The sequence below is a fragment of the Anabas testudineus genome, chromosome 12 (genome assembly GCF_900324465.2).
Source record: "Anabas testudineus chromosome 12, fAnaTes1.2, whole genome shotgun sequence".
Classification (NCBI taxonomy): domain Eukaryota; kingdom Metazoa; phylum Chordata; class Actinopteri; order Anabantiformes; family Anabantidae; genus Anabas; species Anabas testudineus.
Genome location: NC_046621.1, coordinates 18,190,927 through 18,216,469, shown reverse-complemented (window position 1 = coordinate 18,216,469; position 25,543 = coordinate 18,190,927). Strand labels below are relative to the sequence as shown.

The following is a 25,543-nucleotide window of genomic DNA, read 5'->3' as shown; positions in this document are numbered from 1 at the left end:
CTTAAAGTGTTCTTTTGTCTTGATGTGTTTTTGTCCGGGACACTGATTCACCAGTAACTAGACCTAGCCCACCATCTGCAATTTGCAGCCTACTATTGGCACTGCATTATTATCAATTAGTCAACTTCAAAACAACTCTTTATAATTTCCATTTGAGCATGTTTTATTCATTAAAACCAAAACAGTCAATTTCCCCTGTTTCTAACAAATCCCTGTAATCTGGTCACATATCCAGGGTATCCATTACTCCCCAACCCTTGCACTAAAGCCTCACAGCAGCTGTCCAGGTCACTCCGCGCTTCCACACACAAGCAGCCAGATTACAGTGACACGGCACAAACAAACTAAGCGCTGAACTAACATTGTCATGCTCGCCACGGTCTCCACATACACTGTGATAAGCTGCAAACAGATTTAGCCTGAATTTTAATTTAATAGATTGGAGTGGCAAGTGGCAGCAGCAGATGTGGTGTTTGGCAGCGAGCGTTCAAACCCAGAGCTGCGGAGCGAGTAGAGGATATGAATAAACCACAGTGTGTGTGTGTGTGTGTGTGTGTGAGAGAGAGAGAGTGTGTATGGTTGAAGGGTAGTAGTAGCTTGAATAGCAGTGGGTTACATCACCATACACTGATGCTTTATGTGAGGAGTAGAGCTTGGTGTGAAGCGGTGCAGGCTGTGTCAACACCGTGCACGTCATGTCTCTATGCGTATCTGTGTGTGTTGATGTTTTGTGTGTTCGTCTGGATGTTGGAACACGTGTGTAGGTGGAAAAGTGACAGGTTAAATGTTGAATAATGCATTGTTTTAAATCAAACAACGCAGACGTATCGGGGTTTGTTTCATCATCCTGCTGAATCTACGCTGCAGAGAATCTGCCTACAAACAGAAGGCCTTCATTAAAGGGAACACGCTGCCTCAAAGCAGCGCACGTCCCTCTTTGCTGTGGAAAATATACAGTGTACACAAGCTAAACCTGTTTGGACAAGTTGGTGACACATCAAGCACGTCAGAAAAAAAGGATTTAGTATAAATGCTAAAGCTTCCAGCCAGGAAGCAGCTGATACTCTCAAGAATCGTCTCAAAGGACGTTTCCAAATAAGGAATTTTACTTAGCTAAAATATTTAATTTGAGCAATTTTAAAGCACGGAAGCATGCGTCTTTAAGTTGGCTGTACTAAAAGTAAATGTCAGATGACACCATGCATACAAGAAAGAAAAAGAACTACAAATACACTTGTACAACATAAAACAAAACACCAGGAAGTGTAATAAAATACTTACTGTGCATAACTCAGAATATGTAATGAACATATGTGCAGCTCCCTGCACACAATTATTTAACCACCAATCAGTATTTATCCATGTGCAAAAGATGGCACATGTGGTTTGCTGTTGGCAAACATGGAATAGACTGACTGGGACAATCTGAGGATTTGAATTCTATATTATAAAAAGATTATTTACAGTATTTCCTTTTTCTCAATTAGTCTTTTTTTTTTTTACAGCACCAGCGCAGCTGCAGAGAGCAGCAGAGTTCGGTGCTTTCTTGTGAAATCACCTTGGGCGAGAAGAATGCAATGCTTGCATGCTGCTCATTGTATAACATTATATTAGTCTGATCACAAGTTGTGTTGCTGGCAGGTGTCAGGAGATCAGCTGGGGCCCACACCTCATTTATTCCCAAAGACCATTTGGAGGAGTAGAGGACTGATCCAGCCCTTTGTAGTTTTACACCTTCAGCTTTGAGCACATGTCCAATAACCTCAGATACATGTGTCACAGGAAAAGGTGAAGAACATAACTCCTCTTTATTCTAAATGTTTCCTTTTTTATTTCTTCCCTGGCCACATATAATTCTGTTAATTCATTTTTTTTTTTTTTATTAGAGGAAAAGTCTGTGATGTCGTTTTTAATACACTTTTAAACACACACTATAAATACGCACCTCCAGGAAATGGAGAGTGAGTGTGTGTGTGTGTGAGAGAGAGAGAGAGAGAGAGAGAGACAGAGAGAGAGAGAGAGACGTGTGTTAACAGAGTGACTCTCGGGCTCTAGGAGGGACCAGGCAGTCTCTGAAACACTTTCCCCAGATTATGGACTCTAAATGCCGGTTCGCTGTGTGGAGTGGGGCGGAAGGGGTCAGGCTGGAAGCCTCTAACTAACATCTCTGCTCCATGTCCCCTTCCCCTCCTCTGAAAACAGCGGAGGAACTTCATCGGCGGCTCCGGAGCAGCGCGGCGCACCGGGAGTCTCGGGCTGTGCCAGGTCGTGTTTAAGGAGGCGTGGGGGCAGAGTCAAAGATGTGGAGAGGACCGTGGGTGACCTGAACTTCTTTTTGCTTCCCGGCTGATTCGGTCCAAACCTCGCACTTTGAGCACAATGCCCCAGTTCCCCGCCGCCGGCAAACCAAGCGAGACGTGTCCGACGGCGCAGCTGGAGCCGGAGCGAGGATCGGACGCAGCGGGCAGGATGCGGACTGTGTGCCCGGTCTGAGCACAGCACTCTGCGGACACAAGAACAGACCGAGTGGATGCACAGCAGCAAGACTTCCTGCCTTTGTGAAGGTAAGAACGACGCAAAATGGATTTACTGTGGTTTGATAATAAGTTTTTTTACCCCTAAATGTCGATTATTTAAATATTTGGAAATTAATGTGACTCCATGAACTTGCCCCTTTCAACAATTGTCAGATTAATGAAATGGAAAACTGCAGTAGTGTTAGTATTTATCCCATTATTGGAATGACCTAGGTCTCTTTCACTTTTCTCCATTTTAAGTAATACATTTCTAAACAGGAAAAGCCATATAGAAGCTCTCATGGACTATACTTGTACTACCCACCAGTTTATTCCCCAAACTGGGACAGTGCTGTTTATCAAAGGCTGCCTTCTTTCATGTGGGTGACTTTTCCCAATATACTTTATTTGAATGTATGTTTTGTAATGATGCTATATGTCACAGGATTGGTGCCTGCTGATCGAAGCCATAGTGAGGTCAGGTCACCATAATTGGACTCAGTTTGATGCCTTGTTTGCGCCCCCCCCCACAGGAACATTACATAACTATTGAACCGCCTTGGCCACAAATCAATGCAATCTGTCAATTGGGTGCTGCCATTTTATTAATCATCACTACCACCAAGCTAACAAGCACTATTAATACACTATCAGCTCATCCTCTGTATGATGCACCAGTGTCGGAAGTTGTTTTCTTATTTACATTTACATGTAGTCATATGGCAGATGCCTTTTTTACAAGTGAGGTGAAAAAAAAAAAACAAGAAGGGGGAAAAAAAGCTCAGTCAGGGAGAAGACATTCAAAGTGCCATGAGAATGAGGCTTTTGTTTACGTACCAACTTAAACCGATGCTGAGGACAAGGAAATTGCTCCGTTTTATTTAAATCTCATGACCTTGTTCTCACAGTAGTACCTCTCCTCATAGCAAGAGGCCCACATCGATCTTAGTTTTGTCCCCATGCAAGGAATTTGTCTCATCTTATCTCTGCTGACAGGCTGTGTTCATCACTATCCAGCACTCCTCCTCTGCAGCAGCACGGCTGAACTTATCGAGTAGAAATGCAAAGTCTAATGAAAAGCAGCAAAAGCAGCAATATCTGCCCTACAACCAGCCTGTGTTCTCTTTAATATTCTCTCGGAGAATGCTTCTTTCTTCCCCAGTGCTATGGGGCTAGGCACCATACCTCAGGGCTGGACTGAGTAACAGCTTCACAGTGCTCCTCAGCGAGCCGGTCATCTCCTTCTCCAGCTCACTTCACACCTCATTGCTCATGAAAAGCATTTGGCTGCCGCATTTTAATCCTTTGAATTTGGCAGTTTTTTAAATGTTCTTTTTGTCAGTTTGTTCACGTTTGTGGTTATCTACGAGGAAAGGGAAAAAAAAACCTGGCTTGAATCCACTTAGTGTATGTTTTCATTTTAGATTAGGGGTCACGGTAGTAATCTGTATGAGGAAACTTTTCTTTTTTACCTTTTTAGCACACCTTTGCCCTTTATATCATTCTAAATATCATTTTCTTCTTTTAGTGTTTCTCAGGAATATGTAACAGATCCGTAAGTCTTGACCACTGCTCTGCTGTGGCTGGATAGTATAGTGGTAAGATCACCGCTCTACATGTAGAAGACCGGGTTTTGAATCCCGGCTGTGGCCTACCTCCAGTAGGGGTCCTTAGGCAAGACCTCCTTACGGTTACCCTGCCTGCCTATGTTTGCTCCCTTGTCTCACTTGTAAGCCGCTTTGGATAAAAGCGCCCGCCGAATGACAAAATGTAAATGCTCAGATTTTCCAGTTTACTAGTACAATGCCTCACTTTGCATTTGTGGAATAGAAAGGGGAAAACATCCTTTATAGTGACAATAATTAATTTTAAGAAAAACTCATGTTTCCGTTTTTCTCATTTAACAGCAGGTTTCTGGATCCAAATGTCAAGTCCAAGAGAAGCTTTATCATCCTGGAGCCGGCAGTGTGTGACGCCAAAGGGAAAGGAAGCGAAGGAAGACGACATCCAACGATAACTCTCCATAGCGTGGTACATGGCTCAGTCCGTATTGAGTGTCAGGAAGAGAACTCCACTTGGTGGTAAACAAGGAAAGAGAGAGTGAAAATGTGATGAGCTTTACTAATGTCTCCCAGCTCAATAATGGACAAAGGCTGGTGGAGAAATCATATTTCTTAATTGGAGTGTTGCGTTTCAGTTGGGAAACTTTGGACAACTAATTACCAAGGGATTACTTGAGACCTTCTTCAGCATTAGTCTGATACAGTGGCTTTACTAAGCCAAAAGCCAAAATCTTATGACTGTTCTGTGGAATTTTTATCTTAATTTCTTAATTTTTTCTTTAATTTGGTTTCTGTATTTTTTCTGATCAGTTTGAAATGGAGATACAGTGGCGTTTGTGGAATAAGGACTGGGCCTCCTACATAAGGCCGTGGATACCTATACTGTTAGGCCTTCATCTCCAGTTCTCCCGGGCCACCAACTGTCCCGAGGAGTGCCGCTGTGATCGCACCTTTATATACTGCAATGAGCGGAGCCTGACCTCAGTGCCTCTGGGAATAGGTGAGGGTTATAAGACCCTTTACCTCCACAACAACCAAATCAGTAATGCTGGGTTTCCCTCGGAGCTCCACCATGTGGCTTCTGTGGAAACTGTATATCTGTATGGCAACCAGCTGGATGAGTTCCCCATCAACCTGCCCAAAAATGTGAGGGTTGTCCATTTGCAAGAGAACAACATTCAGACCATCTCCCGAGCAGCTCTGGCTCAGCTTCTTTGGCTGGAGGAGTTGCATTTGGATGATAACTCAATTTCTACAGTAGGGGTGGAGGAAGGAGCATTCCGTGAGGCAGTGAGCTTGAAGATGCTCTTCCTTACCAAAAACCACCTCAGCAGTGTGCCTATTGGTCTTCCAGACGATCTAAAAGAGTTGCGATTGGATGAGAACCGGATTGCGGTTATCGCTGAAGAAGCATTTAGGAATGTGACCCGGCTTGAGCGCCTCCTATTGGATGGAAACCTGTTGACAGATGAAGGGATTGCACCAGGGACCTTTCAGGACCTGGTCACTCTGAGGGAGCTGTCCCTTGCTCGCAACTCTCTCACATACCCTCCCCCATTCCTCCCAGGCAAGGTGCTTGTCAAATTAAACTTTCAGGAAAATCAGATAAACCGGATCCCTGTTGGGGCATTTGCAGGGCTGCACACACTGCAGCGGCTGGATATTTCAACCAACCAGCTGCAGTCATTGACACAGGGGGTGTTTGATGACCTTGTCAGTCTCAGACAGCTCACTGTACGAAACAACCCTTGGCTGTGCGACTGCAGTATTAAGTGGGTGGTGTCATGGCTTAAATCTCTGCCAGCTTCGCCCAACGTGCGTGGCTTCATGTGTCATAAACCTGAAAAGTTCCGGGGCATGGCGATCAGGGAGCTCACTGCTGAGTTGGTCCACTGTCCACAGAGCACAGTGATGGCACCGCTGTCCACCTCAGCAGCTGACTCTGCTCTGATCACATCCCTGTCAACTTCCACAGAGTCGCCTTTAGTTACTCATTATGTTTCCTCCTCCAGACAACCTTTTCCCACAATACCCACCCTCTACCCTATATATACAACCAGAGGGTGGGGGTTGAGGACTAAGAAGCCTCTAGATCCTCGGAGGGAGACACTGCAGGTCACGTTTGCCATACTGAATGACTCGGCTATACATGTCAGCTGGTTGGCCGCCTTTCCAGTCACTGCCTACAAGGTGACCTGGGCAAGGATGGGCCCCAGTCTGACAGGGGATACTGTCAGGGAGAGGATAGTGGGTGGAGATCACCGGGGGATCCGACTGGCGAATCTTGAGCCAAAGTCTACCTATCGGATCTGTGTCATTCCCTTGGATGCATTCAATAATTACCGGCCCAAAGATGATACTGTGTGCACTGAAACTGTGACCACTTCAGCCTCATTCAACCCCGACAAAAATAAAAGACCATCAGGACCCGAGCAGGCCACGCAACAAGAACCCAGCTCACCTTTCCTGCTCGCTGGACTGATCGGTGGAGCGGTGATTGTTGTGCTGGTCGTACTCCTCAGCGTCTTCTGCTGGCACATGCACAAGAAGAGCCGCTCCAAGTCGTCCACCAAGTGGAAATACAACCGAGGTCGGAGAAAAGATGATTATTGTGAGGCAGGCACCAAGAAAGATAATTCTATCCTGGAAATGACTGAGACCAGCTTCCAGATAGTGTCACTCAACAATGAACAGCTCCTCAAGGGAGATTTCCGCATTCAGCCTATTTACACCCCTAATGGGGGCATCGGCTTTCGAGACTGCCCCCTGGGGATCAACAGCACAGTCTACTGTAAGAACAATGTTCAGGATGCAGACTCATGTCACACATGATAGTTTTGGAGCCCATCAGGAACATTTTTACTTACAACTACCCACACTTTACTGGACACTGTACAGTGTTAATATTATTTGAAACCCATGTGTCTTTAAGAAATGTAATTTATACCACAGGCTGGATGATATCTTTTATATAACAACATACGATTTATAAATTATTGGTTTCTGGAGTGTTGTTTGACTTCTGTGCAGACATGGCAGACATGTACAATCAGGATACATTTCTTTCTAAGTATTAGGGCTGGGTTTCATTTAGATATTCAGTAATAATGATTTGAATGAATGATTTACAAGTCATCATGTACTGTTAATACAGCAGATACAGAATCCACCGTAAGAGTACTGAAACCACCTAATGTACAAACAAGCTACAATCACCACTAGAGGGCATTGTTCTCTGGAAACCATATAGTCCATCACACTTTTTCCTGTTTAGCTGTTACTGATTTTAAACAAGTCACCACTGCAATATGGCACATTTGTATAATTGCTCTCAGTGAAGATGCATAATGTTAAATTCCTGCTCTAGGAAGAAGACAAATGTGTATGCAAATGGAATTCCTCTCAGCTTAAAAAAATAGAGGAAATTTAAAGGCCACAGTCATTAAACATGCACAGAAAGTGGCAGGCTGCAGTGCTTTCACCTGCTTTTTCAAGATTAATACATTATCACAGTTAAGGGGTCATGTTACTAGCTCTAGCTGTTTGATGGTGGGTGTCAAAGTGAGCTGCAAAAACAAAAGAAGCACATCTGCCATCTTCTGTATGTTTAACCTGTTCAGAACCAACTCTTTATCTTTTGTTCAGCAAATGTGTGTGCCTTGAAGTTATCAGCTTACAATGTCTTTTGAATCCTTGTTTTTGCACAAAAAGGTATTCTGTATATATATATATATATATATATATATATTCAATTGAATTGTTGTTGAGGAAATCTATTGCTCTTGATTATTTATTTACCTCAGTACACATTTAATTAAAAACATATCTCCAAAAGTGAACTTATTCCTTATAATGTGTCCTGGAATAGTCCGTGACTCAAACAGTTAAAAAAGTGTGATAGTAGTGGTCTGTTTGGAAATGGAAGGACCACATGAGGATGACTTGTAAGGAACTTAAAACTCACAGACTGTGACTTAACATCTTGTAAACACAAAAAAACATGAGAGCAGCATCACTGTTGTAATGTGTGCAGCTGTGTGCATACATTTAGAAATACTTTCAGCAGTGGTCAAGGAATCTGTGGCACATTAGATAATTTTGTACATTGATAAAGAAAACTTAATGACCAGCAAATGGAGAGAGTTGCACCTTGGAATCTGTAATTGCTTTAAAAACATTACAAGTGTATCTCAAAAGATTTTAATATTGTCAAAGAATAAATGTTTCTTTGCAGTTTAATTAAAAAAGTGAAACTCTCACATATTCTAGATTCATTACATTCCTTAGAAAGGGAATTATTTCAAGCATTTTATGCTTTAATTTCAAAGATTATGGCTTATAGCTTGTGAAAATCAAATAACTCCAGGAGCTTTCTCAGGGTTCAGGATCATGTGTATTTGAAATGCATAGCCCAGGTTGGGGCCAGTGCTTTACTATTTTTCCAGTAGTGCATGGTAAATTACGTTATATTTTGTACTTGTGCAGGCAGGAAGATGTTTTATTTGTCTAGGTCTTGATATATCTATTTGCATATGGAATATATAACAAGAAATGTGAAGTTTAACAAGAACTAAAAGGTCAGTTTTATTTAGACATCTTCGTTTTTATTGGAAGACGCAATATCACCTCCACTTCATTTTTGGCCCTTTGTCAATGTTCTTCTTTCAGTGGTGCCAGCAGGAACAATAAATATATGATGTTGTTGACAAGGACACCACTTCTGTGGAAATAAAAAAGTTAATTATCTTTAAAGTATGCTTTATGGTCGAAGCATAGGTCAAGCCCATTTCAGTTAATCAAGTACCTCAAAATGGTTCATATTTTGCAACATCTGCTTTCAAACACCATCTAGTAGTTTTCATAAATTGCTTTTTTTTTTCTCACCATCACCACTCAATCTAAACAGTTTTTAAAAAAATCTAATGTCAATGTTAAATATTTATCTTGTTTAGTTAGCTGGGACGTTAGGAGTAGATGACTGTGCTGTTAAAGATTGCCTGACATCTTGTTTGCTCAGATGTCAGTGTTCTGCTGGAGTCACTTCTGTGAAATCTCTATTTGAGGTACACAGAGGTGGATTGTGCTAATACTGTATAGCACTAATATAGTAGTCAATTTTGGTTCAAGTCCTGTTCCCAAGTCCTGCTCCAGTTCAACTTTAAGCTTAAGTGTGGCTTTTATTTGTTCAGGTTTTAAGCTATGTTATGATGAGAGTTATGCCTGCACCCAATACAATGGAAGAGAACTAAATTATATGGTGCTCACAGCACTGAAATTTACATTCATTTTGATAGAGCTTCATGGTACATTGCAGCTCCTCCAGTTTCCTTGAACTAGCAGCCACCTTTATCTAAAGTTTGCACTATCTTTGTCTTGCGCTCCTGGGTAACTTTAGAACATTTAAAGCGCTTGACTCTGCATTTTCTAACATAAAAAAACATAACCCTCTCTCTCTTTTTATCCTTTCTAATTAAAGTTGAAAATGTATCTTTAACATTAGAGTAAAAGCATAAATGATGAATCAGACTTGGTCCTGTCAAGGTAAAAGGGCCTCAGGGACAAAAGGCTCCTATTACTCAGACTTCTTCTTTATTCTGTTTAAATTGTGTTGGACAGTGTTTAATCTTACTGATGGCTACAGATATATATCATACACACCAGCAAAGCAGACATCAGACCTCTCTAATACGTCTAAGTAGATACACACAGAGGAAGGAACAAAAGAACAGCAAGGACTGATTCAAAATATGTTATACACATCAAAACAATACTTTGTTGAGCCAATTTTTAAAAGATAATTCTGGTTTATTATAACTTGAGTTGAGAGAATGTGAGTTTTGTGTTTTGGCTCTATACAAGGTTGCAATTGATGCAAAATTCAAGCACCAAAAACTGTCTGCTCTCACATTGCAACACATTTTACCTTCTGTCTTGTGGGGAAAAAATCTTTAATTTATCTGCTCACACTCAATAATAGAAATGGTACAAAGCAAATATTAACAATATATGCTGTTTATATTGCTTGTAATTAAGATGAAGTAAACATCTGTTGAGTTTTTTTACATACAATTGTTGTTGTGCAAAATGCAGCGGGTCCACGAGACCCACAAACACTGACTGAACAACTAAAATATGAACACCACTCAAGGGCAAACTTTAACACACATAACTCTGGAATCAAGCAACCGTCATCATCACTCACAAGTAATGAATAAAGGAGAGACCCTTGGGCCGAGGAAAGTTGCTGGTAACTATGGTCACCCTTGGGTAGAATGTGATGATTTGTGTGTTGTCTGTCGGTTGTTCGCGTCACCAGAAATGAACCCTGTGAGTACTGTAAACAACCAGTGGGGCAGCAAATGATAGATGATTTTAAGGCCAAAACTTGCAATCTGTAATTAAAAGGTTTACAACCTGATGTCAAACCCAGACAAATCTAGAACAAGCTCACCGTGAATTGTATACAAACTGTGTTTGGCTTACGAATAGCATTGTGCCTGCAGGCACTGTAAGGAGAACCCCGGGCTACAGCAGAGATGTTTCCAATGAATTCATTCAGTGATCCTGAAAATTTCCAGGGCTGCTGACAGAAAAAAAAAAGATCTGTTCTGATGATGATATGCTGAATAGAGGTTGGTTCTGGTATGGAATCAGTGTGCCTCTAACAACTCTAACAATGTGGATTCCCAGTTGTCATATGCAAATCAAATACCATATACATAACAGATATGTTACAGAACCAAACACCTGCATGTTTTGCAGACACACAGGCTTTTTTTACTTTCAATTGGAACTGCTACATGCTTCCAAATAACGTCCTTCACATATGGTTATTATTTTAGGGTTTCGCAGTTGATTGTAAACCAGTCGACCTAAGACTAGAAATACAACATGCAGTACCTTAACCAACAGAAGCATTTCCCAAAAGGGAGGATTAAGTCTGTATAATGTTGTAAATGCTTTTAAACTAAATCAAATGTCTTTTCCTCTTTAATTCTTAGTGGATAGAAAAAATAACCCTCTGATTGCTTCCATTTCTCCTGGTCATTACTGTGGTCAGCTTGCATTAAATTGCATTAGAGGCCCACTAACAGTCTCGGTTCCCTATTCACACACATACAAATCTACTCCGCACGTCTCCACACACACACACACACACACACAAGTATCGATCTTTAGAGCTCCACTGGATTATGAAAAATGGCTACTGACCTTAATGACACTTCACCTGAGATAGACTGCCTCTTACCACTACTTTGCTAGTGAGGTAAAATTGCGTGCACAGGGAAATCAGTGGTAAAATGTTGTCCCAGTCTGTCCCTGTATCTTCTTGCATTGATTAAGTGTTGAAAGAGAGGTTTACAGGAATAATTTATGCTTGAAATGATGAATGGATTACAAAGTGGAGAGTCATTTAGTGGTATTACTCCCCCACACTGTGGTGCACGGTACAGTCATTTCATCAAAGTTGTAGGAAAGGTTTGCACTTCAGTAGTACTGTGGATAATCTTTAACTTGTGCAGCAACAACTTTATATTGATGTAAGCCCTTGAATTTTTTCAACATCCTAACAGAACAGTGAGATTTAGTGTAAAGGGATAAAAATGAAATAAATCTTGACTTGCAAGCTGGAAAACCAGGGTCCATAACCATAACACCAACTTACAGTAGGGCCTGAGGTGGATTGACCTGGACCTACAAGGTCATTAGATATCAGCATGAATGCATTTGTCAAATTTGGAGACAGTAACTCTGATGTAACAGGTGAAAGTTTTCCTGCTGTATAAAGAAAAATAAAATCCATAGTCAGTTCTTAATGCTATGTTTTTTTGTCTCAGTGTGTGCATTGACATTTCTGGAGTTCAGGATGCACCCGGGGATGCACCTCAGCTCGTATTGTCCTGTTCTGGTGTGAGCTATATTAAAACATTTGTATGGAACATAAACAGCTAGCTAGGTTTGAGGTGTGAACAGTGCAGCTGGGGTTCTAGAAATATTTTAAAAGGGTGGCCTGACTAGTACACACACTCAACTGGTGGCGCATATGGAAAATGAGTGAAAAGGCCTTACATTTACACAATACACTTTTCAGATATAGTAGTGTGTTAATGTGTTACGGTATAGTGTGATATGGTGGTCAGTGTAAGGAGTGCCAAATAGGCAACTTCATGTATTCTGAAATAATAACATGCTGTTGAGAGCAGGAATCAATCCCTAAACACACAGTCTGCTTGGTTGCAACTGCTAAAATATATGCGTGTGTGCGCGTGTGTGTGTGTATAATTATATCTGTAGTACTATAGTATTAATTGTAACTATTTATTATTATACTGATTTATTTTAGCCAAAGAAATGTGTTAAATTTTCTACATTGATTAATAGTCAAAATAGCTATTCCTTCTTCCCACTCACTCCAACCGGTCGAAGCAGATGGCCGCCCGCCCTGAGCCTGGTTCTGCTGGAGGTTTTTTCCGTTGAAGGGAGTTTTTCCTCTCCACTGTCTCCCAGTGCTTGCTCATGTAGGGTTGTGTGTGTGTTTTTTTTTTTTTTTTTTTTTAACATAATTCTGTATTCAGTTATATTTTGTATGGTCTTCAACCTTAAACACTGTAAAGTGCTTTGAGATTACTTCTGTTGTGATTTAGTATATAGAAATAACATGTACACTATCAAGTCTCTGCCTTTAAAAAAAATTTAAACTGCACAGTATTCAGTGTGCCTGCAGTGAGGTGGAATATGGTACTGAGCAAATCCTTCTTTCCTAACAGCTGTTAAAAGTTGGCGGTCTTGCTCAGTTTGTTTCCACTTCCTTCGACCTTGCCACGACTCTGTAGGGTCCAGCTTGCTTGTCTAATCAGCCTGCACTCTGAACCACTATTTCGTGTCTATTGTCTATTTTGTGTGTTTGTGAGTCTGTGTGTGTGTCCATGCAATGATGTGTGTCTCAGTGCAGACAAAAGGTTAGTTATAGGATGCAGTCTGATGCCTTAGTGTTCTATTATCCCCAACATATTGGACTGGTAGGTTACATTACTCACAGTGCTGACACTCAACTCTTTTTCATCGCAGTCTGCATGTTTGCAGGTTTTGCATGATAACAAATAAATCTATTAAGAAGAAACTAGAATCAAATTGCCCATCCATGATGTTTGAAATGCACAATTGAGCCATGTGACTCGAGGTGAGTGTAATCCACCATTTAGTTCTTTTTCTATATTCAGCCTCGGCTGTACTCACATTATGTCAAACTAACTGTAAATATGAGCTAGTTGGAAAAAAAAAAATGTTCAGCCTAAAATAACACACGTCTTATCTCCCAAAATGGAGGTCCAACGTTAATTGTGGAGTTTCTCTGGAGTGTTAAAGGCTGATCCTTCTATGCAAAAAATGCAAGTTCTGCACATGAAGAAAAACGTTCTGCATTTACACACTGAACTTATGAAACTCATTTAATAAAACTAAGAGGACACACACACACTAGATGATCTTGCAATATCCCACCAATGCCTTCTCATCCCACAGGGTCAGATAATGATGGTTCCCATGTGTCTTTTAACAATGCTAGCTACCTTTCGGCGTTAAATTTGACAACCTAAGAGGGTAATTTGATGCCATGGAAAGAGATGGCTGCAGTCCTGCAACCTTACCAGTAGATATAGGTCCTATTTGACTGATCGGTTTCTTCCTGTTGCCTTCTCAGGGAGTTTTTCCTTGCCACCGTCGCCCTCGGCTTGCTCAATCTGCTTTCATGATTCATACACATTCACTGTTCATGTTCTGTTCTGTGGTTTGGGAAAAGCTGCTTTGTGACAATGTCAATTGTAAAAAGTGCTCTACAAATAAAATTGAATTGAATTGAATTGAATGTATATAACTATAAATAAAAGTCTTTCACTCTGCACAAGTGCACTTAAAATGTAATTTGCATTTCAGAGAATTAAGCTGACTAGTCTGGCTGTATTCTTTTTATTTAGTTAATTTTCTCTCCACATCAAGCAGTGATAGAAGAACTACTATGGTCATTAATTTTTATTAAGTGTCAATACCACAGCGTGGCATTGACACTGTTACATATCAAAGTCCTGTACTCAAAATATTACTTACATTTAACTCTGAAATGCTGTGAAGTCAAAGTATAATATAGCAAAAACTTTTTAACATCTCAAAAATAAGTACTTATTTACCTTACACCGCTGCTGACAAGTGTTGAACAGATACATGTCATGATGGATAGAGTGTGCCTCTGCAACTACATGCATCAGTGATAAACTGTTGTGTAACCATCCACTAATTTCCAATCCAGTGTTCACATTCTTATGTACAGACAGACGTCACTCAGATAATTAGCAAAACTGCATATTTTCTGATTCATTAGATGTTTATCTGGCATTATCTCCCATCTGTAGAGCAGGGATTGCTGGAGCTGCTTTGATTTTAATCTGTTCATCTCCCTCTCTCAGGTTTAATCGCCAGCTGACATTCCTTTATTGCCTGACGACGACACATGGACGCCTGGGAGAGATTCTCACAATTTAGCCTATTGACTCTGACAAGAGAGAAACATTATACCTATCTTCACTTGTCAATAAGAACACAGATTGCTGCTAAGTGGTTTGCTATAAGGTTTCGTTTAGGTGGGATTTTTCAAACACAGATACTAATGACCTGTTTTAAGCAATGTTGTCACTAATGCAGAGTCTAATGATGCATACTGACTCAGGCCAACAATACCACAGAAACCAGTATTATACATTTTGGGACACCCTAGAGACCCAAACTAATGCAACAAATTGTGAAAGCAGCAGGAGCTTGGGATTCAACCAAACGTCTACCTCCTGATCCACAGCCTGACTGCTTGTGCTTTCACTTCCGAGGGAGGTTAACAGGTAAAGGCACTTATGAATCACACTCACTCAGCCAGTTGCTCACCTTTCGTATACTGACATATACTCACCCTGTCGTCTCCTTGTAATTTCAGAACCAGTAACCTGCTCAGCTCCCCCTCCTCTCCTGCTCCTGTCTGTCTCCTCACCTCCTTCCATTGTCTTCACCTGCAGCTCATCAACCGTTTACTCACCTGTACTTATACTAGACTGTTGCATAGCATTGTTGTGTCAATGTACCATAGCTTTCTCCAGTTCATCATTCATCATCATCATTAGTGTGTGTTTGACCTCTGCTTGTCTCATCAAATTAGTTTTCTTTTTGCCTGCTGTCTTTGTACCTCAGCTTGAGTTGTTTGACCACATATGTATCAACCTTTGCCACTCCGTAGTTTACATGCATGCTTCTGCCCTTTTGTTGTTTTGTTTTTTGCCTTTGCCGATGATACTGAATGTTTTTGAACGTTCAATTGCTTCCTAAGACTCTTGCTTTTGAGCCCTCACCAGAATCAGTGTGACAGCAACTTAAACACTTGCTCACTCTTAGGGAAATATTGTTGTTAGATTTAAACATGTCAGTATTAATGGCTGCAATAGTGTGAACCACTGTTATTTGATATGATTCTACTACACTTCCATCCACTGCACTTCTCACCTTGCTATATTAACCGGCTAAGAAAAGATGTCTGTGAATTGACTTAACAAATAATAGAAATAATGAGATGCAGCACATTTGTTGGTACAGTAAGCTTAAGCAACATATTCTAATCCCACATCATTAAATACTGATGCTTTAGTCCATTGGCAATAGCGATCCTAACGATACCCTTTGTTGTCATTTTTTACCTTAAAAAAATATTTTAATTAATTAAATAATTGAATAGATTACAGTCACGTCCTTTTAAAAAACTACCATGAAATGCTTTTTAATTTTTATTATTATTAGTTTTGTTTATTGCTGAGCAGCAGTATAGATGAGTGACTGACCTCAGCACATCTGCACAAGACACGTCACCCTCCACCCCAACTTGCTCTACATGTTGCCATTTTTCTCATTCCCTTTCTCTCATATAATAAACAATCTACAAGATCTGATGTCTTTTCAAATCTGCTGCTCAGTATGGACTTCGCTCTCTCCCTTCCTCCTCGTACTTGCTTTCAATCAAGCCTCTGTTGCCTGCATATCATTTATCACTGCTGGGACACTTAATGAGAAGCCTTTCCAAGGCAGGATCAGGAGAAAAGTCATTTAGATTCAATCAATACTCAATGAAGATATTAGAACATGTGCTGTTGTACCCCTGTGCAATGAGGGATGTGGTTTCTGGTTAATGTACACAGTATTAGATTAATAACTCCTGACTAAAAAAATAAGAAGACACATCACGCTCACAGACAAATAATCAATAGTGGGAAAATTTAAACCATGCAGCATACAAGCAGGAGAACAGTATTTGTGTTACTTTACATTCTTCTGAAAATAAAATAAAACAAAAAGTAAGTTACTGAACTCTACAGTATATTATAGTATACATTATAGACATACAGTATCAGCCATACCATTATTATGGTGGATATGGTTCAGCATGGGAAACTCTTTCAGAACCTGTAGTATCATTCACCTCCGTGCCTGATGTGAACGAGGTAGTAGGCATTACACAGATTCAGTTTTTAGAAGACCATGCTCCCTTCAAATAAGAGCTCAAAAGCAGAAGATATGTGGGGTAATGAATGAATAATGTGCATCTCTCTCAGATATTATCAGGGAGTATAATTGACCTTTGGGGCAGGTGTTGTGCCATGGAAGAGGTCAACAGTACAGTCGTACGGGAAATGTGGCTTAGGCTTTGTTAAACACATCTTCAAGGTTGATTTAGCTTCCCATTTGGGTGGATGGCTTGAATGGTGGCTGGATTCGAATAAACACAATAAAAATGAATGTCTGATCTTAAAATGGCACCTATTGGCCATTCAAGAAGAAGCAGGAAAAAATTGGGCAGGTTGGTAGGACCAGTAACTGCACTGTGGAAATATACAGCTCCAAAGCCGGGGATACCAGCAGAGGAGAACAGAGAGATGGAGACAGAGAGGAGGAAACAGACAGAGAGGAGCACATATTGTTTATTTGGTTTGGTTTGGGTGTGCTGGTTGGTTAGTTTGTTCTATTTATGAGGTCATGTAGGTTAAATGCATCTATTGCCCTCATTTCACTACTGACTGCTTACTCAATAAAACATATCTTTATTAATTCAAGTTCTTATTAATCACTTATTTGTTTGTTAAATCAAAAATTACATACTGCCTCTTTAAGAGATTAAGTGATGTACTCTTTACTTTATAAATAATTACTTCTTGGATCAGTCTTATAGCCATGAGGTAAAAGTAAGAGCTCTCAGGGTTAATGCCGGGTTGACAAATGGTATGCAATGTGTCTCTGAGGTGTTGGATAACACAGTTGATCAGAAAATTGGGTAATTTGTAAGTATTTCAAGAGCAAGAAGAGCCATACATGAGTATACAATCAGTAGATGATGATGACATGTAATTACTCTGAATAGAAGCTGTAGTTATGGTTTCTTAATTAAAGTCAACATATAATTATAAAAACGGCACAATTACTATGAATCATGGGTTGATATTGTTGAGTTGTGTTGTATTATTACATTTTTTTTCACAGTGATTTCAACATGTTGCAATATATATCTTGGAGACTATAGGTGCTCAGAAGTAATAGCTGAATGATGTTTTACTATTGCGGAGAAAAAGTCAGCGAAAGGACAGGCTTTTCAGCAGGAGGGTGGACTCGCTACTCAAAATGTCTTGATAAAGTTAGACCAAGTAGTGGGAGCATGTTCATATGACAGACTTTACTCCATAGGTTCATATTACAGGCACAATCATATTTATTTATTGCTTGCGGAGCAACAGGAGGTCCCTCCAGCCTGAACAACAAGTTCAATACTTAAAGCACTTGACGAAAAGTCTCTCAGAGGTAAATAACTCTGCCCCTTAGGAGTTGAGGGAAACAAAGGTTTGCATTGTCTGAATCTATGTGTAAATATTCCAGTGTGACTCTACCCCTCTAGCCCCATATTAACACAGTGCTTTAATATTATCTACATAATGAAAGTTTTCATTTAATGTGAGAAGCTTGTAAGACCTCATCATAAAATAATGACATCTTTGCTCTTACACTGCAGGAAGTAAAGCCATAAAGAATGCAAAGATAAAAAAATGAGCCCAGGAGTAGCTTGATAGCACTCATAAGCTATCTAATCCAGCCAACTCCGGTGGGTCAAAAAAGGGCAGGGGATTAATTTAAATGACGGCTATTGATTGAGGCATTAGACCTTCAAACTGTCTGAGAGGAATTAAACTGTTTTAGAGTGTGCCTAAAATACCAAGTGTGTCTGCAGCAGCGCAGGGAGATGGAGGGAAGGTGGGGGGGAAGTAAGGTAAACTGAGCCTCCAACTGGAAGAAGCGATGCCACGGCTCAAAGCTCTCACAGCAGCCTCATTAGCTAAATCGCACCAGAGGAGAGGTGAGGAGCTTTTACTGCTGGGAGACACACAGGAGGCTGGAGATGTACTGTATGTTAGTTTGATGTCAAGGGCGTGCTCCTCCTCTAGTATAACACTAAGCACACTGTACTTACATCAAGACAGCAGTAGAATCTGATCTCTATTTTCTGAATAATATCCTTTGGACAATTGAGACAACACTGGAAGTTTTTTGCAAATCACATCAGCTCTATGTAAAATATTGATGCAAAAATTAAACATACAAAGAAGAAGTACACTGTACCTACTGTGGAACAGGGAGGAGGCTTGGTTATGTTCTGGGGCTGCTTTGCTCCATCTGGCACAGGCTTATTTTTAAATCTGTGCAGGGTATAATGAAATCTCAAGACTGTTAAGGCATTCTGAAGCAAAACGTGCTGCTGTTGACAGGTGCAGAAGTCTCATTGACAGTTAAAGAAATCGTTTGCTTGCAGTGATTGCTTCAAAAGGTTGTGCAACAAAATATTAAGTTAAGGATATCATAATTTTTGCCCAGGTCGGTTTCATTAGTTTGTTTTTTAAAAAGCTTCTTTTAAACAACAATTCAAACATTGATTTTTAGTCAATTTTTATTTATTATTACTTTTGTCAATTTCAAGTTATTTTAGTTATATTTGTGGGTTTGTCTTTGTTTAAGGGAATGGTACCAACAATTTTGTCCCTGTCTGTGTATCAAACCAAAGGAAAAAATATTAGCAGATTTGGAGGAAGAAGGCTGATGCTGTGCTGAGAAGGTGATGATGAAGAGTGTGTCTTAGGAAGTTGTAGCCTGTGTGACTGAGGACATGAGGAGACAAAAAAGAGACAGAAAGGAAAAAATGGAGGAGGATTACAAAACAGACATGTATATACTGTAATAGACTAAAACATGACATTTACTTTAGTGAACTATTATTTGTGTCTTTGTTGCTGTTGATTTTATACTACAGGAAAAAAAGAAACATCCAAGGAACAGATGTAAGGACAGAGAAATGAGAAGACAGGTTTTTAGAGAAATGAAACATCCTTTTTCTCTCAGCTGTTACCTGAAGCGATGTCTGGTCGTGTTGACCTTTAACTGCTCAGCTGTGAAATTTGTATTTGCACAAATAGAAATGTAAGTTCAATGGAAACAATAAAGGAGTGCACCTCACATGTTACCACCTCATAAGACTGTGTGTGTGTGTTTCTCTCTATAAATTCTTGAAAACTGACTGTATGCATTTTGTAGTATTCATTACTTCCTATCCTGTCAGCATTTATAAATATGCCCTTTATAAAAAAATATTGAATAATTTAGCACTTGAAAAGAATGTCTAATATAATAATATATAGTAGTCAAAAGGAAATATAGCTTTATGAAGGCCAGCTATTAAAATGTGTTTATTGTTGAAAGGCATCAGATTCCTGAGTGACCATAATAAAATAGGAACTCACGAATATAAGACAAATGAGATGCATATTACACAGCTGTTTAATTTGAAGTTGATGGTGATTAAAATACAAAATGTACAGATAAACAGAATTATTTTTGGTTCTGTTCATGATACTAAACCATGGAGGTGATGATCTCGACAGTGTGATCAACATGAGTGTGATGCTTATGTGTGTTGATGCAGTGATACAGTGATAGCTGCTCTCGCGTCCTCGCTCAGTCCTCCTCTGGGATCCCTCCATGAATTGGACTGGCCTTCGTGATGCCAAGAAAAGTGATTTCTGGATTGAGGAAGTGGCATTAGATAAAGGAATTGGAAAGTCCCAATGGTCTGCCTCCAAACAATACGCTGTATTGCCTGGCATACCTCTAGCCACCCCAGTGGCCACTCCAGATTCAACTGTGGAATAACACTCCTACTGCACCACAGTCACAATGCAAATTTGTGTTGCTTGATGTGTGTTAGCTTTAAGCTAACAGACTAGTTCATAGACTTGTCACATTACTGATAGATTTGCAGACTAATTCAGGAGTTACTACACATCCTAAAGATTCTCAGTGGGGTTAAGGTCTGGACTCTGTGGTGGCCAATCCATGTGTGAAAATGATGTGTCATGCTTTCACAATTAGAGCTCGATGAATTCTGGCATTGTTTATGACTATGTCTTTGCCATCAGCTGGCTGGAATAACCTGGTCATTCAGTATATTAATGTAGTCAGCTGACCTCATAACATTGCTGAACAGAGACCTGACCGACTGCAGCGATCCCAGATCATAGCACTGCCCCCACAGGCTTGTATGGTAGGCACTAAGCATGATGAGTGATTCCATCATTCTGGAACATTGTAAATATAGACTAGAAGCTGCTCACTGTATCATTTGGGTTAAATAACTGAATAGCTGAAAAATAATCATACAATCAGTAATTATCCATGGGAGGCTCGTACCTATTTGCTTAGTTAAATCCAGGTGGTGATAGTATATTTACTGGATGGTCTGTTGTACTTTCAAATGTTTGTTTGTTTGTTTTTCATTTTTTTTCTCTCATTTGGGAGGCAACAAATAAACAGCCTGAACCAGAAATTCTTTCATTTGATGAACTGTTGACCTGTGTGTGTATGGTAGTATATTATTGTCTTCCTGAATGTTGGAGAGTTTTATTTCCTAAGAGACACAATCGGAATGTATGGAAGCTCATTTCCCCCACTAACAGGAAAAAACTAACAAACTGAAAAGTGTATCATGATGAAAATATATTATTTATTTAATTTTTGTTGTGAAAAGTTGACGTTATGAGATAATGCACATGTTTATTTTGAAATTACCTCAGTGTCTGGATCTTTACACTGATTATTTTTATGAGCTAGTGATTGGATGAAACTGCCTTAGATCAATCAAACATGAAATTCATGAATTCCTTCTTTCCCCTCTTTCATCTCGTGAAAAATGGACCTAAAAGCAACACTGCAACTGAAAGATGACCAAATCTGATATTGTCTACTTCTTCTCCTTGATTAGAGAAAAATTCAGTGCATTAGAGATTTGTTTAAATATTTAGAAGCACTACCTCGACATCAAAGTGTACCAGAGCTTTTAAATGGGGCTAAAGATACCCAGGGAGTAAAAGATACCCATTCAACAGCATTATTACCATGTCATACAAGCTCTTGTGTGTCAACTCAGCGTCGAGCAAGCACTATCCTGTGTCAAAATCCCACTGCATGCATACATGTATGCTTCTCTTGCATGCGTAACAGTCATTTTCAATGCCGCTGTGACCTTTGGTTTTCCGTGAGCCCCGCAGGGAAATGCCGAAAAGGCAAAACCTGCAGATTAATCACAATGCCTCCTGACACTCGGCTTTGATTTCAGCCTCAATGAAAAAGGCAGAATGGAAGAGTGTTCCTGCAATACTACCAGTCGGATTAAGTTTCCTCCTGTCCCCTGAAATGTGCAGATTGGAGATCAAAGTGCAAAGATTGTCAAAGCTCAGTTCTGCAGCTCTGCTTCAGCACAGCTTCCTGCTATCTGCCTGATAATAACGTCTCTCCCATCTGCTCGCTGTTCTGTGTGTCGTTGACGCATCCTCATCATTTGCACAGACAGTCCACACCTCCTAGAACATCCCTTAAAAGCATAAAACCAGGCTCAAATTAAATTTACCTAAGATCATGTTTCTTTTTTTGAAAGAGCTCCAGCAACAAAATTTCAGAATAATTTGTCAAAACATAACAGAGTGTTTGTCTGGGATAAGCGTGTGGCCTCACATAGCCCAGCTCATTTACATAGATTGAAGGTCAACTGCAGACTTGTCTTGCTAGACGGAGCCTCCGTGGAACATTTGAATGATTTACGCATTGCCCATTCTCTGGAAAATGAGTCATTGTGCTGTTTTGCAGAAACAATCACCCAATGAGGAAAGAATTAAGAAATAGGACGCTGCTACTTTACTGTACAGACAATAATTACAGGTTGGAAAGAAAAGGGTAAGCTAAAGGACAATCGACAATGCTAACAACTTATTTAATGTGTTTATTTATTGTATTGTGCACTCTCTCAGATGTCATGATGGTCTTGCTAAATAGTTCTTTTCTTGCATGGTTAATCACAGCAAAAAGGTCGGCAGGGTGCCTTTGGGTGTGGAGTTTGCATGTTCTCCCCTTGTGTGCATGGGTTCTCTATGGTCACCCTGGCTTCCTCCCACAGTCCAAAGACATGAATGTTAGGTTAATTGGTGAATCTATACTGTCCATAGCTGTGAATGTGAGTGTGAATGATTGTTTGTCTCTGTATGTCAGTGCTGTGATAGACTGGCAACCTGTCCAGGGTGGATCCTGCCTCTCGCTCAATGACAGCTGGGAGATCTCCAGCATTTGCCGTTGATAGATTTACTGCTTGCAGAATTGCTTACCATGTTATTTTGTCTTAATGATGTAGTTTCTGACCAGGATACTGATTCTCCAGCACTTCCTTCCAGATACAGGTGCGTTTATAGTACAATCATTCTAACATATTTGTTGCGCTGGAGTGATTCGTTTAATTAATTGTGTGACTTCTAATAGCAGCTGGCTGCACCAGTTGGACCATTAGCTGCAGCCTTTATACGTTCTATTGTGCAGGTGAACGCTGCGCTACTGAGTCAAGCTGTGAAGGAGAGCAGCACTGCAGCACTGCAGCACTGACAGGTTAAGAATCACACTGGAATTCAGAGAAGAAAAGGGGTTTTGATATTGATTTGCTGATAATAATCGTCTAAATCAGCATGGCGTATCTCTAGCAAATGTTTCTTATCAAATTCCCCATTTCTTGGATTTTTGCTTGTAGTGATAACCATTCAATACTCAATGCAGCAGAGTACACATATTGCCATTCTATCAATCTAATTTCTATTCACTTCTCATTCAATTTTACTAATCCTTTCAGCAGCCACAAATTACATCCTACCAGCCCTTCAGCCTAAACAGAAGCTGTGTAGCTGCTCATTGACAGGAATCAGCCGGTGACTGTGTTTGAGGCATCACTTCAAATTGATCTGTACACCTCCTTCATTCTGCTGCTCTATTTGAAGTTCCAAAAATGAATGACAGCTTAGTGCTCAAACACAATGTCTCTTAAGGTTTGGGAGCAAAATCAACTGAAGTAACCAGCTACAAAAAGTTACCCAGTGCCTTTTTATCAAGGTGGACTAGACAGCATCAAGATCACTGTCTGAAAATGATACAGACAGTTGCTTTTTAAGACTTGTGATTTCATCTGTACACAAACCCTATGTAATAAAGTTGTTCTACAATCTGCAAGTTTTGCTGGAGATTTGACCCTTTTCACAAATCCTATGTACACACTTCTAAGCACTAGTAAAAAAAACTTCATTTGTGTTTCAAAACCTTGACATTGGACATCAGATTTCTCTGAGTTTCCTTGTATTACAAAAACAAAAACCACATTTATGACCTCATCTTAAAGGTTCCCATCTTGAAAAATACAATGGTCTTTAAACTGAGCCACAGATGGGATTGATGTATACCACCAAAGGCATACAACAGCTGTTTTCTCTAGTTTTCTTAAATTCCTGACACAAACCAACATCAATGCAATATTATTACTGTAATGTTCTAATTTCTTGTCATCTGGTGGCATCAGGCAAACTATAGTTGAACTGGCTGTCTCTGTGCAATTATTGTTTCTCTTATTATGACCTTCCTTTGTGACACTGTCACAAAAAAAAAAAACAGTGTACTTGAGTTGTTGTGAAATTAATTTCATATCGCAGACAAACAACTATATTTTTAATTTGTAACCACGCAAACTTCAATACCAGTTATGTGTATCTTGTAGTTAATTGCTCATGCACACTAATGAGTAATCCTTCCCTGCCATATTTGGCAATATGGTGCACAAATAATTTCCATTTGTAATCCGTAATACTGTGATCGATTTATGTGGTCTATTTTGGAGTGCTGTGAACATACACTTATCCTGACGTATGACTTGACTTAGCAGTACCTTCCTATCTTATGGAACAACTATAGTGTGCATGGCAAAATTGCACAAATGAAGCTACTTCTCTCCATCTATGCCTGGTAGAATGGTTTGCTCAAGGCCATGTGGATAAGTCTGAAGAGTATTGAAATAATTTTCTGTGGATGAATGCCACTGTACCTCTTATCAATGTGGCCTAATTAAGAGCATATGTTAGGCTTAGTTTCTATATTGGTTCTTGACCATGTTATATAATGAGGGAATTTGATGTCAAGTGATATGTTGACCTTGAAGTTAAGATTATTTTGTTGTAAGAGGTCTTTTTTTATATGATGTAAACTGCACATAATTAAATTAAGCTCCCACGAACCTAAGTAAATTATCGGAGGAGAGTGTTACTTAGTGAAACAGTTCAACAGTCAAGCGTCATCAGAGCAGGAACAAAACTTGTGAGGCAAAATAGACTATGTTAATGGCTCACGTCAAAATATCACTCAACCCGTTAACAATTAGCATGTGGCCGGGAGGTATTCAAACATCATAATAAAAAGCTTTGTCTTTGTTCGAGTACATTTCAAATAAATTATGTCTGCAACAATATTATCTGAGTGAACAGAGAGAGATGGAAAATACACAAAGTGTGAGGCCCAGAGAGATCAAACAACAGTTAGAAAGTCATCTGAAGGTAGACGTGCTGCCCTGCTCTCTGTTTCTATTTAATTTCTGATTATCGCACAGATATGTGGTGTGATCATTACAGAGCGACGCCAAATGCCTATCGCCCTGTTTGCTCAGGGCTCCTCTCCCTGGCAAGGCAAGCGCTGATGAATATTTAAAGCTCTCACTAACAGAAATAGATTGTTGGGGTCATGTGAGGTGTCTGCACAAAGTGTCCCCCATCCTGTTTCGATGGTCGCACTCAAGGACTCGCAAAAAAGCTCATCAAACACCTGAAGGCTGACATGCTGATCTAAGGCCTGCACCAACAGGAAGCAATCATTTTTCACAGGTATGGAGCTGTAACACTCTCAGCGACATGATCAACAAGTCGGTGATGTCTATTTATTTCCTACACTGTGTGCGGTCAACACACTGAAAATGCTCCCTGTGAAAGACGACATTTTACT

The 25,543-nt window shown here is 40.0% G+C and overlaps 1 protein-coding gene across 2 annotated transcripts in view; it reads left to right on the top strand.

Moving 5' to 3' along the window:
* Positions 1-8,085, top strand: part of si:dkey-87k14.1 (leucine-rich repeat transmembrane protein FLRT2) — a 36,052-nt gene extending 27,967 nt beyond the window's left edge. The window contains exons 2-3 of one of the 2 annotated variants that reach the window (XM_026353906.1): positions 2,203-2,564; positions 4,424-8,085. In XM_026353906.1, coding sequence (XP_026209691.1) covers positions 4,895-6,910 — 2,016 coding nt within the window. In that variant the 5' untranslated portion in view covers positions 2,203-2,564; positions 4,424-4,894 and the 3' untranslated portion in view covers positions 6,911-8,085. Of the gene's footprint in view, positions 1-2,071; positions 2,565-4,423 lie in introns of those variants that run through there. The other variant, XM_026353904.1, reaches the window with a different exon arrangement.
* The last annotated feature ends 17,458 nt before the right edge of the window (positions 8,086-25,543 follow it).